Source organism: Leopardus geoffroyi, chromosome C3 (assembly GCF_018350155.1).
Source record: "Leopardus geoffroyi isolate Oge1 chromosome C3, O.geoffroyi_Oge1_pat1.0, whole genome shotgun sequence".
NCBI classification, from domain to species: Eukaryota; Metazoa; Chordata; class Mammalia; order Carnivora; family Felidae; genus Leopardus; species Leopardus geoffroyi.
The window spans coordinates 136465225-136478743 of NC_059338.1; the positions used below are offsets into that span (position 1 = coordinate 136465225).

The 13519-nt window shown below is 35.1% G+C and overlaps 1 protein-coding gene across 3 annotated transcripts in view; it reads left to right on the forward strand.

Moving 5' to 3' along the window:
• PPP1R42 (protein phosphatase 1 regulatory subunit 42) overlaps positions 1–13519 on the forward strand; it is a 53518-nt gene that overhangs the window by 34150 nt on the left and 5849 nt on the right. For 2 of the 3 annotated variants that reach the window (XR_006706603.1, XM_045455019.1), the window contains exons 6-8: positions 1081–1198; positions 4968–5099; positions 12667–12826. Coding sequence is in view for 2 of the 3 variants with exons in the window: in XM_045455019.1 (XP_045310975.1) it covers positions 1081–1198; positions 4968–5099; positions 12667–12826 (410 nt within the window). In the remaining variant the exon portion in view is untranslated. Of the gene's footprint in view, positions 1–1080; positions 1199–4967; positions 5100–12666; positions 12828–13519 lie in introns of those variants that run through there. The other variant, XM_045455020.1, reaches the window with a different exon arrangement.

Here is a 13519-nt window from a genome sequence, read left to right on the forward strand (position 1 = left end):
TGGGGTTGTCTGTATTTTTTTTAAATTCCTATATATTTTTCACAAATTATATATTTAGATACCTCAGAGTCTGGTACAGAACTTAGCCCATGATTCAGTAAGTATTCTGTTGAATAATGAAGTAGGTAGAATTGGAAATATTTTTACCATTTTATGTAGAAAAACATTGGTCTCAGGAAGACTAAGAGACCCACCAATCACTCTGCACTGGATCCTAGACCCCAACTGTCCTTGTAATTATTCCCCTAAAATATCATTTCTTCATGTAGACAGGCACATATCTGGATGTTCCAAATTTGTTACCTTCATGATATCACAAGAGTTTTGTGAGGATTTTTTTTTTCATGTAAGCTCTATGCCCAAAACGGGGCTTGAACTCACTACCCCAAGATCAAGAGTCATGTACTCTACCAACTGACCAGCCAGGTGCCCCCTGTGGGGATTTTTAACATGTGGAAAGGAATTGTTCTTACAAGCTCATAGTAAAAAAAAACAATTTTCTAAAATCTAAAGAATAAAACACAGACTTATCAAAAGAAATTTTTCCAGGGCACTTGGGTAGCTCAGTCATTTAAGCATCTGACTTCAGGGGCGCCTGGTGGCTCAGTGGGTTAAGCGGCCGACTTCGGCTCAGGTCATGATCTCGTGGTCCGTGAGTTCGAGCCCCGCGTCGGGTTCTGTGCTGACAGCTCAGAGCCTGGAGCCTGTTTCAGATTCTGTGTCTCCCTCTCTCTGACCCTCCCCCGTTCATGCTCTGTCTCTCTCTGTCTCAAAAATAAACGTTAAAAAAAAAAAAAAAAAGCATCTGACTTCAGCGCAGGGCATGATCTTGCAGTTCACGAGTTCGAACCCCACGTTGGGCTCTGTGCTGACAGCTCAGAGCCCAGAGCTTGCTTCCGATTCTGTGTCTCCCTCTCTTTCTGTCCTTCCCCCGCTCGCTCTCTGTCTCTCTCTCTCTCTCAAAAAATAAATAAAAAACAAAAAAAAAATTTAATTTAAAAAAATAAAAAGTTAACTAATATGAAAGAAATACTGATGATTATGATATACTTGTGTCTTGCTTTGCTTTTCTAATTATAGGATTTGGAATTTTTACTGAACAAGTTGATGAAGCTGTGGAAAATGGATCTAAATGGAAATCCTGTTTGTCTCAAACCCAAATACAGAGACAGACTGATACTGGTGTCCAAATCACTGGGTACACATTTATATATATTAATATAATTTTCTTAGAGAAAGAGACCTGGTTAACTTTTTGGTTATTTTAACAGAAAACCTTGAGAAATACAAATATGATGTCTAAATCTATAAAAATAGTCAACTTTAAATTCAATAATTAAATAAAAGCAAAAGTTAAAATTGAGAAATAAAACATGAAAAATATCTTCTGTTCAGAAATAATTAAGGCACCACATGCCCTTTCTTTAAAAAGAAAATGTAGCTGTTACCAACAAAAATGGTTAATCATAAATGTGTAGAACTTGCTGACCTTTTGCCAAATTCTCATTGCCACAAATCCTCTGAAGATCCCAAGAGATTCTTTAGCACTTGGAACTGTAGACAAAATTAATCAAAATTTTCATTGCTTGAAAATTGTCCTAAGAACGTACAAGTGTTCCCTTCATTTGAAAGGAGAGCAAGGCAGGGAGTCCCTTTATGAGATCCTTAGAAATAATAACATCCTGATTGTGCACTATATTGGGGGTAATGGACCATAGCTTCTCAACAGGAATCACGTTATACATCAGAGAGATAAGGACTGCCTTCTCACAAAGGATATTTGTGAGGTTTCCTATATCTGAACTTCTAGGACATGCTATACTCGAGTATAAAAAGTAATGTATGGGAAAACCACTTCAAAGCACATAGCTGTAGTAAACCTTGATTAATCATGATGCTAGTGCAGCAATTCTCTTGGGGGTAGGGAGGAGCTGACAGAAGGTGTATCAGAAAAATCCAAGATTTTTCAAAATACATATCCAAGGGTCACACCCTGTCCACCACCCTTGACCCCACCAGTCAAGGGAAGGAAACAGAATACACTGGGAGAACAGTCATGTGTATTTTTTATAAGTCATGCAAATGAATCTGCAGTGCACCTTCCCCCAACTCTCCCATCTCCTTCCCTCCCTGCCTACCACATACAATTGTATTACTCCACTTTCCTTAGGAAGCAGAGTAAATACAACTAATGTTAGATGATTAAGAACCTTCCAATGTTAATGGAACCATTTCTGGAAACTCTTCTCATGATATAGTACTATAAGTGATGCAGTAAAAGATGTGGAGATAAGGTACTGATTTCCAAATAAACAGGACTTAGTAAAAAAATTTTTTTAATAAATACTTTCTAAAACATATTTTGTGATTATAAAATCCATACACATTTTGTATAAAAATATACATTTCTTATAGAAATGCAGATAATATAGAAAAGAAAATGAGTATCATTCATAATCCCACCATAAATATGCTGTTAACACTTCACTATACGTCTTTTCAGTCTCTTCTCTGATTCTAACTTGTCTTATTTTCATGTCCTTTCTTCCTAAATACAAAACCAAAATACAGAAAGTGAACTGAGGACCTGGTTTGATGTGTCCCAGTAAGGACTGTGGGGAGGCATTTCATGCTTTGCAAGTAACCCAGTCCTCACTAAACAGAATGACAAGCAACGTACTTAGCATGAGTGGAAACAAATTTTATGTTAAGAACAACTCATTAAAACAAATCTCATAGGTCTCTGATCTTATGTCCATTACCTGGCTTCCCCTCCTGAACCACCTCTACATGATCATTGCTAAAAGATGAAATAAGGCTTACTGAGGCATAGTCTCCTAGTCACTATTCAGCTCTGTCTGGAACACTAACATGAGGAAAAAGGGATCATGGTAAAGGACTTGGATATTTTATTCTTTATCTTTATAATAGATGTTTTAAAAATATGTATTGATTTACATATATCACATCCAAAAATACACTAACAAATTATACAATTAAACAAATCTTAAAAAGATATCAATAAATCCAAGTGGTTGGGAAAACTAAGCATAAAATAATAACTGTTAATGTAAAGTGCTAAATACTAAGACGCTTGATAATAGAACTTTTAACCAATTTTTTACATTATAATCTGGAGAGTATTAATTTCAGTTAAAATAAGTACATAAGGCAATTGTAAACAATTGTACTTCTAAGGTTTGTGGTTCTTTATATTTCCAGTTTCATCACTTTATTTTGTACATAGGGTCTAACAATATTATGAGTCATATTTAAGTGGCAATGTTAATACTTTCAGTAGTGTAATCAATATTTTATCAGGTTACTGTCATTTTCTCTATAAGAATATGATTTCAAAATTTTTTTATTTAAAAAAATTTTCTTTTAACATTTATTTATTTTTTGAGAGACAGCATGATCTGGGGAGGGGGACAGAAAGAGAGGGAGTCACGGATTCTGAAGCAGGCTTCAGGCTCTGAGCTGTCAGCACAGAGCCTGATGAGGGGCTCGAACTCATGAACCATGAGATCATGACCTGAACTGAAGTCAGATGCTTAACAAACTGAGCCACCCAGATGCCCCTGATTTAAAATTTTTTACTACATTCTTTTCTCATTCTGGAATCCAGTGGAAGACATTACATGGATGATAAGAGAAAATATATATTTAATTTAAAAAACTACCATATAGAGGGCGCCTGGGTGGCTCAGTCAGTTGAGCTTCTGACTCGATTTCGGCTCAGGTCATGATCTCACAGTTCATGGGAGGGAGCCCTGCATCTGACTCTGTGCTGACAGTGTGGAGCCTGCTTAGGATTCTCTCTCGCCCTCTCTCTCTCTCTGCCCCTCCCTGTTCACTCTCTCTCTCAAAATAAATAAACAAACACAATAAAGGCCCAAAAACTACTATATAGAAAAGATAGTCTTTTTATCAAGTGAAGGCCACCTGTATTCATGTGATTACATGTAACACAAAATATCCTATAAGGGAATAGTTTAATATTTTATAATATATGTATTATGTATACATATATAATGGAATACTGTCAGCCATTAAAAATTGTGTTTAAAGAAAGACTTGGTAAAACGATCACAATACAATATTGAAAATTAGAATGTAATACTGCATAGAGTTCCAATTTTATATAATATACACACACATATACACATACATGGATACATAAACAGAAAACAAAAAATGTTAAAAATATACTGTTAGTGGCCTTTAGTGATTATTTCTGGTTGTAGATATAGGCAATATTAATTTTTTTCTTTTTCCACTTTTGTATTTTCCAAATATCTTACAGCTTACAAAAAATTTTTTGTGTAACTTAAGATGCTCAATTTTCATAACTTTTAGAGGAACAAGATATAAATGTAGTTGAAATCTTCACAGAACCAAGAAGCTAGATTTGTGGGTTGTTCCTATTATATTTATATCCTAGAATATAGTAAGCATTATTAATATATGTGCTTTTAAAATACCAGGCTAAATGTATAAAACTTCTTATTCACTTTAACATAAAATATATCTTGCTTTTTCCTAAGAATAATAACCATAATATGGAAATGAATAGATAGCATCTAATTTTTGTTGAATATGACAACATTTTTGTTTTCAAAAACAACAATATAGTTTATATAAGACCCCAGAAGGGAAACTATACATCAAATTGTTTACAGTGATTATCTTTGTCAGTGATGGGAAGGAGAGGTATGGGTAGTAATCACAGTCTTTTTATGTTTTTTTCCACTGTGTTTAAGTTGTTTATAATCACATATTTTTTTTGAAATCAGAAAAAAATAATTAAAAATAAATAAAAGCTCAACAAGAACAAAGATGTGCAAATAAGGTATTTTTAAAAGAAATTACTTCAACTTATGGTATAATTTAAGTTCAGATATAATTTAAATATATTACCTATATATTTAAATACTGTATTTTTTAACATATGTATTTTTCTCTAGAATTTCTTGATGGAAAAGAAATTAAAAATATGGAAAGACAATTCCTAATAAATTGGAAAGCATCCAAAGATGCCAAGAAAATCAGCAAGAAAAAGAACAGTAAAAACGAGGATGCAAGTAACTCATACATAAGTAAGCAGACTGTCATTCATTCGTTGATCACTTCTACTAGCAAAGGGAATGTTCTACTCAACAAAAAAAACCCCAAGAAATAAGAAACTTTTGTTTAGATTCTTTGTTTAAGATTTGGGTTTTTTTTTAAAACTTATTACAATTCCTAAGAAATTCCACCTGCAATGTTTACATATGAAAATGGTGGCTACTATCAACAAAAGCAGTTCACATTGAGTCTGAATGTGTCAGTATGAAAACAAGAGCCATGAGGGTGGAGGAAAATGTATAATTTTATATCTGGCAAAAGTACATGATTTAATTATGTAAATGGTGAAACAACAATCAGCTACGTAAATTGTGAAACCTAAGTCACTAGTACATTTGTTTAGCACCAGTGCAAAAATCACATTTTCCATCAGGATAAAAAATAAAAATGTATGACAACCATATCTGTGGTCTATACTCTGTAGCCTGTCCCCTTTCTTATGTACATGCCCCACCACTTGAATTTGATTTGAATTTGATTATAATATGCTTACTGTTTTGTACATTACATTTTCTTTTTTTTTAATGTTTTATTCTATTTTCGATAGAGAGAGAGAGTGCGCACATGTGCGCAAGCAGGGGAGGGCAGAGAAAGTGGGAGAGACAGAATCCAAAGCAGGCTCCAGGCTCTGAGCCATCAGCACAGAGCCCAATGTGGGGCTTGAACTCATGAACCGTGAGATCATGATGTGAGGCCAAGTCAGACACTTAACCACTGAGCCACCTGGGCACCCCAAGTTTACATATATTACAAAGGACAGGTCAACCTCCCTTGCCTAACTAATGCAACTAAATGTAGCCAAGTGTAACATGTAACAATTATCTTTTTTTTTTAATGTTTATTTATTTTTGAGACAGAGACACAGCATGAACGGGGGAGGGTCAGAGAGAGGGAGACACAGAATCCGAAGCAGGCTCCAGGCTTCGAGCTGTCAGCATAGAGCCCGACGCGGGGCTCGAACTCACGGACTGTGAGATCATGACCTGAGCTGAAATTGGATGCTTAACCAACTGAGCAACTCAGGTGCCCCACAATTATCTTTATCATATTTGGGAGCATCCTAGAATTCATTCTTCACGGATTCTATAGTCCACAACATTGGAATAAACCTCTACCTCTGTTCCATGATAGTGTTTGAATGCCAAGAGTCCTCATTTCACAGCTAATGGGATGGGATCATAGGAAGGGGTTAGGCCAGGGGAATACGGAAAGGGAAACTAGAATACTGTAGTGAGGCTTTATGCATGGATACCACATCCTAGGAGCTCTGACAATCTAGAACAAGGAGGTTGAGGTGAGTAGAAGCAGAGATGGAAAGGCATGGAGCTCTGATGATTTTGCCGTATCATGTCCACTGAATATGAACTATGGGAAATCATTTTGAAGAATGGGACTTTCTGAACTGATAGTATACTCATAAGTGATGATACTGTGCTGGCAATGTGAATTTTTCAAGGTCTGAAACCTATAAAATGGACAGGAAACATTTCTTCTCCTCCATCTATCCCTGGCTGGTTTTGAAGGGCAGAACCAGATCCAGGATAAAAATTCCAGTATTTTACGTGTTTTCAGTTTTATACCAAAGATGCCAAAGTACTTTCTTAATATTGAAATACTCACAAAATTCAATACCAGTCCTCACCGGAAAATTGAACCTATTCTAAAAATAATGCAGTTTTCTCCATCTTAATAGATTTTTAAAAAATTCTTCCTACTTCAGAAATAATTAGGTTAATCTGTTTTTAACTTCTCCAGTGAAATTCAACAAAATAACGATTATAATGTGCCCTAAAATTTATACTTTAAAAAAATTACACTGTCGGGCACCTTGGTGGCTCAGTCGGTTAAGCGTCAGACTTCAGCTCAGGTCATTATCTCACGGTTGGTGGGTTCGAGCCACACATTGGGCTCTGTGCTGACAGCTCGGAGCCTGGAGCCTGCTTCAAATTCTGTGTCTCCCTTTCTCTCTGTCCCTCCCTCACTCGCTCTCTCTCTCTCTCTCTCTCAAAAATAAATAAACATTAAAAAAAATTTTAATTACACTCTCATCTGATTTTCTCATAAAATCCTCATTAATTTCTTCATAATCTAGTGTGACCACTAACTTAAAAAAGCAATCGTTAAAGCCATATAGATACAGTAACAACAAACTATCTGAAAAGTAAATTAAGAAAACAATCTTATTTACAATAGCACAAAAAAGAATAAAGCACCTACAAGTACATTTAACTAGGAAGGTAAGAAAAAAAAAGATGAAAGAACTGTATACTGAAAACTACAAAACACTAATGAAAGAAATTAACACAAAAATGAATGGAAAGACATCCTGTGTTCATGAAATGGAAAATTTAATATTATTAAAATGTTTATAATACCCAAAGCAGTTGACAGATTCAGTATAACCCCTATCAATATCTTAATGGCATTTTCACAGAACTGAAAAGAACAATTCTAAAATATATATGGAACGATACAGGACTACAAATAGCCAAATCAACCTTGAGAAAAAAGAACAAAGCTGGAGGCATCACACTTCCTGATTTCAAAATGTATTACAAGATACAGTAATCAAAACTGGCATAAAACAGCCATACAGATATAGGGAATGGAATATAAAACTCAAAAATAAATCCATCTATAAATGGTCAACTGATTTTCAACAAGGGTGCCAAGAATACACAGTAGGCAAAGGATACTGAATTGTTAAGAAAACTGGATATCCATGGGGCGCCTGGGTGGCGCAGTCGGTTAAGCGTCCGACTTCAGCCAGGTCACGATCTCGCGGTCTGTGGGTTCGAGCCCCGCGTCAGGCTCTGGGCTGATGGCTCAGAGCCTGGAGCCTGTTTCCGATTCTGTGTCTCCCTCTCTCTCTGCCCCTCCCCCGTTCATGCTCTCTCTCTGTCCCAAAAATAAAATAAACGTTGAAAAAAAAAATTTGAAAAAAAGAAAACTGGATATCCACACACAAAAGAACACTTATCTTATACTATACACAAAAATCTACTCAAAATGGATTAAAGACTTAAACATAAGACCTGAAACTATAAAACTCCAGAAGAAAAAATAGGAGAAATGCTTCATGACATTGGTCTTGGCAATGATTTCACGGATATGACACCAAAAAACACAAGCAACAAAAACAAAAACAAACAAGTGATAGGAAGTACATTGAATGAAAAAGCTCATGCTTGGCAAAGGAAATAATGGAGTGAAAAGAAAACCTACAGAACGGTAGAAAATACTTGCAAACTATACATTTGATATGGGGTTAAGTTCCAAAATATATAGAACTGCTACAACTCAATAGCAAAAAAAACTAACAACCACATTTAAAAATGGGCTAGGGACTCAAACAAGCATATCCCCAAATGGCCTAAAGGTACATTTAAAAAAAATTTTTTTAACGTTTATTTATTTTTGAAGGAGAGAGAGACAGAGCGTGAGCAGAGGATGGACAGAGAGAGAGGAAGACACAGAATCTGAAGCAGGCTCCAGGCTCTGAGTTGTTAGCACAGAGCCCAACGTGGGGCTCGAACTCACAAACCGCTAGATCATGACCTAAGCCAAAGTCGGATGCTTAACCGACTGAGCCACCCAGGCGCCCCTAAAGGTATATTTTTAAAATGCTGAATGTCATTAATCAACATGGAAACGCAAATCAAAACCACAATGAGGTATCACCACACACCTGTCAGATGGCTATTATCAAAAAAACAAAAGACAACAAGAGTTGGTGAGGATGTAGAGAAATTTGAACCCTTGCACACTGTTCGTGGGGATGCAAAATGCTGCAGCCACTATGAAAGATAGTATGGTAGTGCATCAAAATTTAAAAGTAGAACTATCATATGATCTAGCAATTCCAGTTTTCTGTATTCATCCAAAAGAACTGAAATTAAGATCGTGAAGAGACATTAGCACTCCTGTGTTTGCTACAGCACTATTCACAAGAGCCAAGATGTAAAAACAACTTAAATGTCCATTGACAGATGAATGGATAAAGAAAACATGGTATATACATACAATAAAATACTATTCAGCATTTAAAAAGAAGGAAATTCTACAACATGTGTCAACATGAATGAACCTTGAGAACATTATGTTAAATAAAATAAGTCAGTCACAGAAAGACAAAATACTGCATGATCCCACCTATATGAGGTATCTAAAACAGTCAAATTCATACAATCAAAGAGTAGAAAGGTGGTTGCTAGAGGCTGGGGTAAGGAGGAAATGGGGAGCTACTAATCAAGGGGCCTTAAGCAAGATGAATAAGCTCTGAAGATTTACATTATCTATCGCACCTATGATCAAAAACAATGTATTGTATACTTAAGAATTCATTAACGAGGTAGATCTCATGTTAACTGTTTTTACCAGAAACATTAAAAAAAAAAAAAAAAAAAAACTCTGCACAGCAAAGGAAACAACAAAAGTAAAAGACAAGCTACTGAATGGAAGAAGATATTTGCAAATGATATATCCAATAAACGTTTGGCATCCAAAATATATAAAGAACTTACACAAGTCAACACTAAAAAACCAAATGATCCAATTAAAAAAACGGGTAGAAGATATGAACAGACATTTCTCCAAAGAAGACATACAGATGACCAATAGACACATGAAAAGATGCTCAACATTACTCATCACCAGGAAATGCAAATCGAAACAATGAGGTATCACCTCACACCTGTCAGAATGGCTAAAATAAAAAACACAAGAAACAACAAGTGTTGGCAAAGATGTCAACAAAAAGGAACTCTCGTGCACATTGGTGGGAAAACAAACTGGTGCAGCTAACATGGAATACTGTATGGATGTTTCTCAAAAAGTTAAAAAAAGAACCACCCTACAATCCAGTAAACATATACAAAATAGAAAAACACTCATTCAAAGGGGTAAAAGCATCCTTATGTTTATTGTAGCATTATTTACAATAGCCAAATTATGGAGGCAGCCAAAGTGTCCATTGATATATGAATAAAGATGTGGTGTATATATACAATGGAATATTATTCAGCCATAAGAAAGAATGAAATCTTGCCATTTGCAACAACATGAATGAAGCTAGAGAGTATAATACTAAGCAAAATAAGTCAGTCAGAGAAAGACAAATACCATATGATTTCACTCATGGAATTTAAGAAACAAAACAAAGGAGCAAACGGAAAAGAAAAGAGAGAGAGAGAAAAACCAAAAAACAGACTCTTAACTACAGAGAATAAACTGATGGTTACCAGAGGGGAGATGGGTGGGGAGATGGGTGAAATAGGTGAAGGGGATCAGAGTTCACTTACCATGATGAGCACTGAGTAATGTATAGAATTGTTGAATTGTACACCTGAAATTAATATAACACTGTATGCTATCTGGAATTAAAATTAAAAACTTAATAAAATTTAAATTAAAAAAATTTTAACTCCTCTAACTATAAATTTTTTTTAAAGCCAAATAGGATGTTACATAGTACAAAAGTTATCATTTCATACCTTACTGTAGTTGCTATTTTAATAATCATTAACAATTTAAAATAGAAAGCACATCAGTCTAGGAAATAAAGAAAAGGGGGTAAGGGAAGAAAAGAGAAGTAATTCTTACTGTACTAAACATTTCAGATATTTATAAACATCACTTCATTTAATCACTATAACCTATGGAGAAAATAATTATTACATCCATTTTGTAGACAAGAAAGCTGAGTTTTAGAAAGATGAAATAACTTGCCTAAGGTCACAAAGATAGCAAGGGGTACAGAGATTAATCAAAGTTACCTAACTTCATCAAACAGCTTGGCTTCTAGTGACCGCTCTAGCAATGACTGGCTCAACTGTGCTTGGATACAGGGACAATGATGTCTGCTCTACATAGAAATTCACTTCAGGGGCACCTGAGTGGCTCAGTTGATTGGGCATCTGACTTCAGTTCAAGTCATGGTCTCATGGCTTGTGAGTTCGAACCCCGCGTTGGGTTCTGTGATGACAGCTCAGAGCCTGGAGCCTGCTTCAGATTCTGTGTCTCTCTCTTGTCCTGCCCCTCCCCCGCTAATGCTTTGTCTATCTGTCTGTCTCTCTCTCTCTCTCAAGAATGAGTAAACATCAAAAAAATTTAAAAAAAAAATTCACTTCAAATTGGTGGGGATTTAAGAAAATCTCCAGATATGTAATTATGTGACAATGTAAACAAATAATTTTTATAAATAAAAAGGAACTACAGAGAAAAATGGGATAATATAAAAAAATTTAAGTAGATTATATGATTTACTATATTGAAAAACAAACTCTAAGGTCAGTTAAAATAAAATTGAAATTGAAAAAAAATTAAAAGCTGACTAGCTGTGACAAAATTATCTGAGTTTTCCTCAGGAACACTTAGTTATTCTCCCTTGGCTACTTGTAGATATCTTTCTCTCTCACCTCCTACACATTTGCCATCCCTATCTAAACAAATGCTACAGTTCTGAGCCTTTCAGGTTTAAAATCAGTGACGTCTGTGAAAACATGTTTGTAGCACACAATAACTTTATCCTTAGGTATGTGGCCAACAACTTAACACTATGGTCTTTATACAAAGGCTCTGTTAGTATGGCTCAAAAAAGAAAAATGGAAAGCATGAATTAAAGTTTAGAATATATATTACGTATTTTTAAAATCCACAATATTCCTTCAGGTCTTTAGAAGAGCTGAAATGAACACTTTAAAGACAATGCTGTACAAATACATTGTCAGTGAACAGGAATTCTTAGGAAGATAGTAATTTTTGTACTTCCTGACCTTTTACGTATTTTTGATAGCCTTATAAATTTGGAGCTTTACCTCAAAGATTATGATAAGATTAATAGGGATTATGACTTCAGACTTCAAGTATCTTATGGTAAAAAAAATCTTGTCCTAAATATAGCCACTTAACTATATAACCCAAATTTGGAAACAAAATCAAACACTTTAATAAAATCCAAAACATATGCATATCTTTCAGTATATATCTTTTGTAGTGCTTCTCTGAAAACATTCATTTATTCATTTAATAAATATCTGAGCACAGGACTATGCTAGGCACTGTAATTAAAGGTGAATAAAACAGTCCCCATTCAAAGGGAAATAACCGCTGGAAAGGGAGGAGGATCTGTAAACAGGAAAATGATGTGGAATGGTAAGTACCAAAATAAAGGTATGAACATACTACAAAAACTATATATAAACTATACATAACTAATATACTCTCTAAAGGCCTAACACTCTGAAAAACTAAACTCAGAAGAGCAGAATGCAAGGAAAGTTAATACTTATGTTAACGTTGGTGTACACATTTTGTCAATGAGGGCTGACCATAAATTTTCCTGGGTAGCTTTTTATGTATGAAAGTCTGTGATACTTTATCTGGGATATAAGTTTTTAATTGGTCTTACTGTGGATCTATTTAACTTTAATTCCATTTCATAAATTATAATTTTGGATAGTCTAATGCTGTTATAAGCCTTGTTTACAATTTAGTTATTAGTTTCAAAGCAGAATCCTTTTAATTCTTTGTACACTACAGGTAACTTTGAAACAATCCATCACATAGTTCCTGTTTATTACCCACAGGTGGGTAAGCCAAAATTAGTCTTTTTCTCTGATATACCAAGAAACCTTGCAAATGGAAATGCATCCTCAGAAAGCTCCCAAGAAGATAAACCTAAAATTGCTGAAGATATGGGGTAGGTTCTTTCAAATATTTATGTGATTTCTTTCTTGGGGGAAGATGGGATACCCTATCAACAACATAGAGGAAGAAAGTCCCTCCAGCTGTCTTCTTGTTCTCTGTTCTCAATTCTTCTTGACCAAGCACACCCACCCCCAAAAATAGTTCAGTTCATCATTGGTCTACTCAAATAATCACACAGTTGTGGTAGAACGACTAGTTCAAGAAGAGCTGGGAGTCACAGACTACATATACTCACTGAGGTAGGGCAAATGACTCAGGACAGTCCCAGAAACAGCAGGTAAAGATGTCTAAATGAGCAGGGATCATATCAAAGGAGCCTGAGGCCCAGCTGATGATGGGTGGTCCACTAGTGAGTAGATGGCTGTGCCAAGGGCATCTGGTGGCAGGAGACATTAGAAGTTTCATTAGATTCTCAAAGGGGCTTATGATCTAAAAAATTAGTTTAAGAGTCACTATTCTAAACTTTGAGTGTATGTATAATGTAGCTCCATACGAATCAACTTTAAGTTTCCTGATAAGGAGGAAATTGCTTTTTTAGTTTTAAAAAATGATATTGCTTCAATGTAAAGATAAACCATACCAGAAAAGAACTTCATTTATTCATAAAACTAATAGGTACCTGCCATATGCTGGGCAATACTGAATATAAAAACTCAAATGAGATAGTCCTGATCTCAAAAATCTT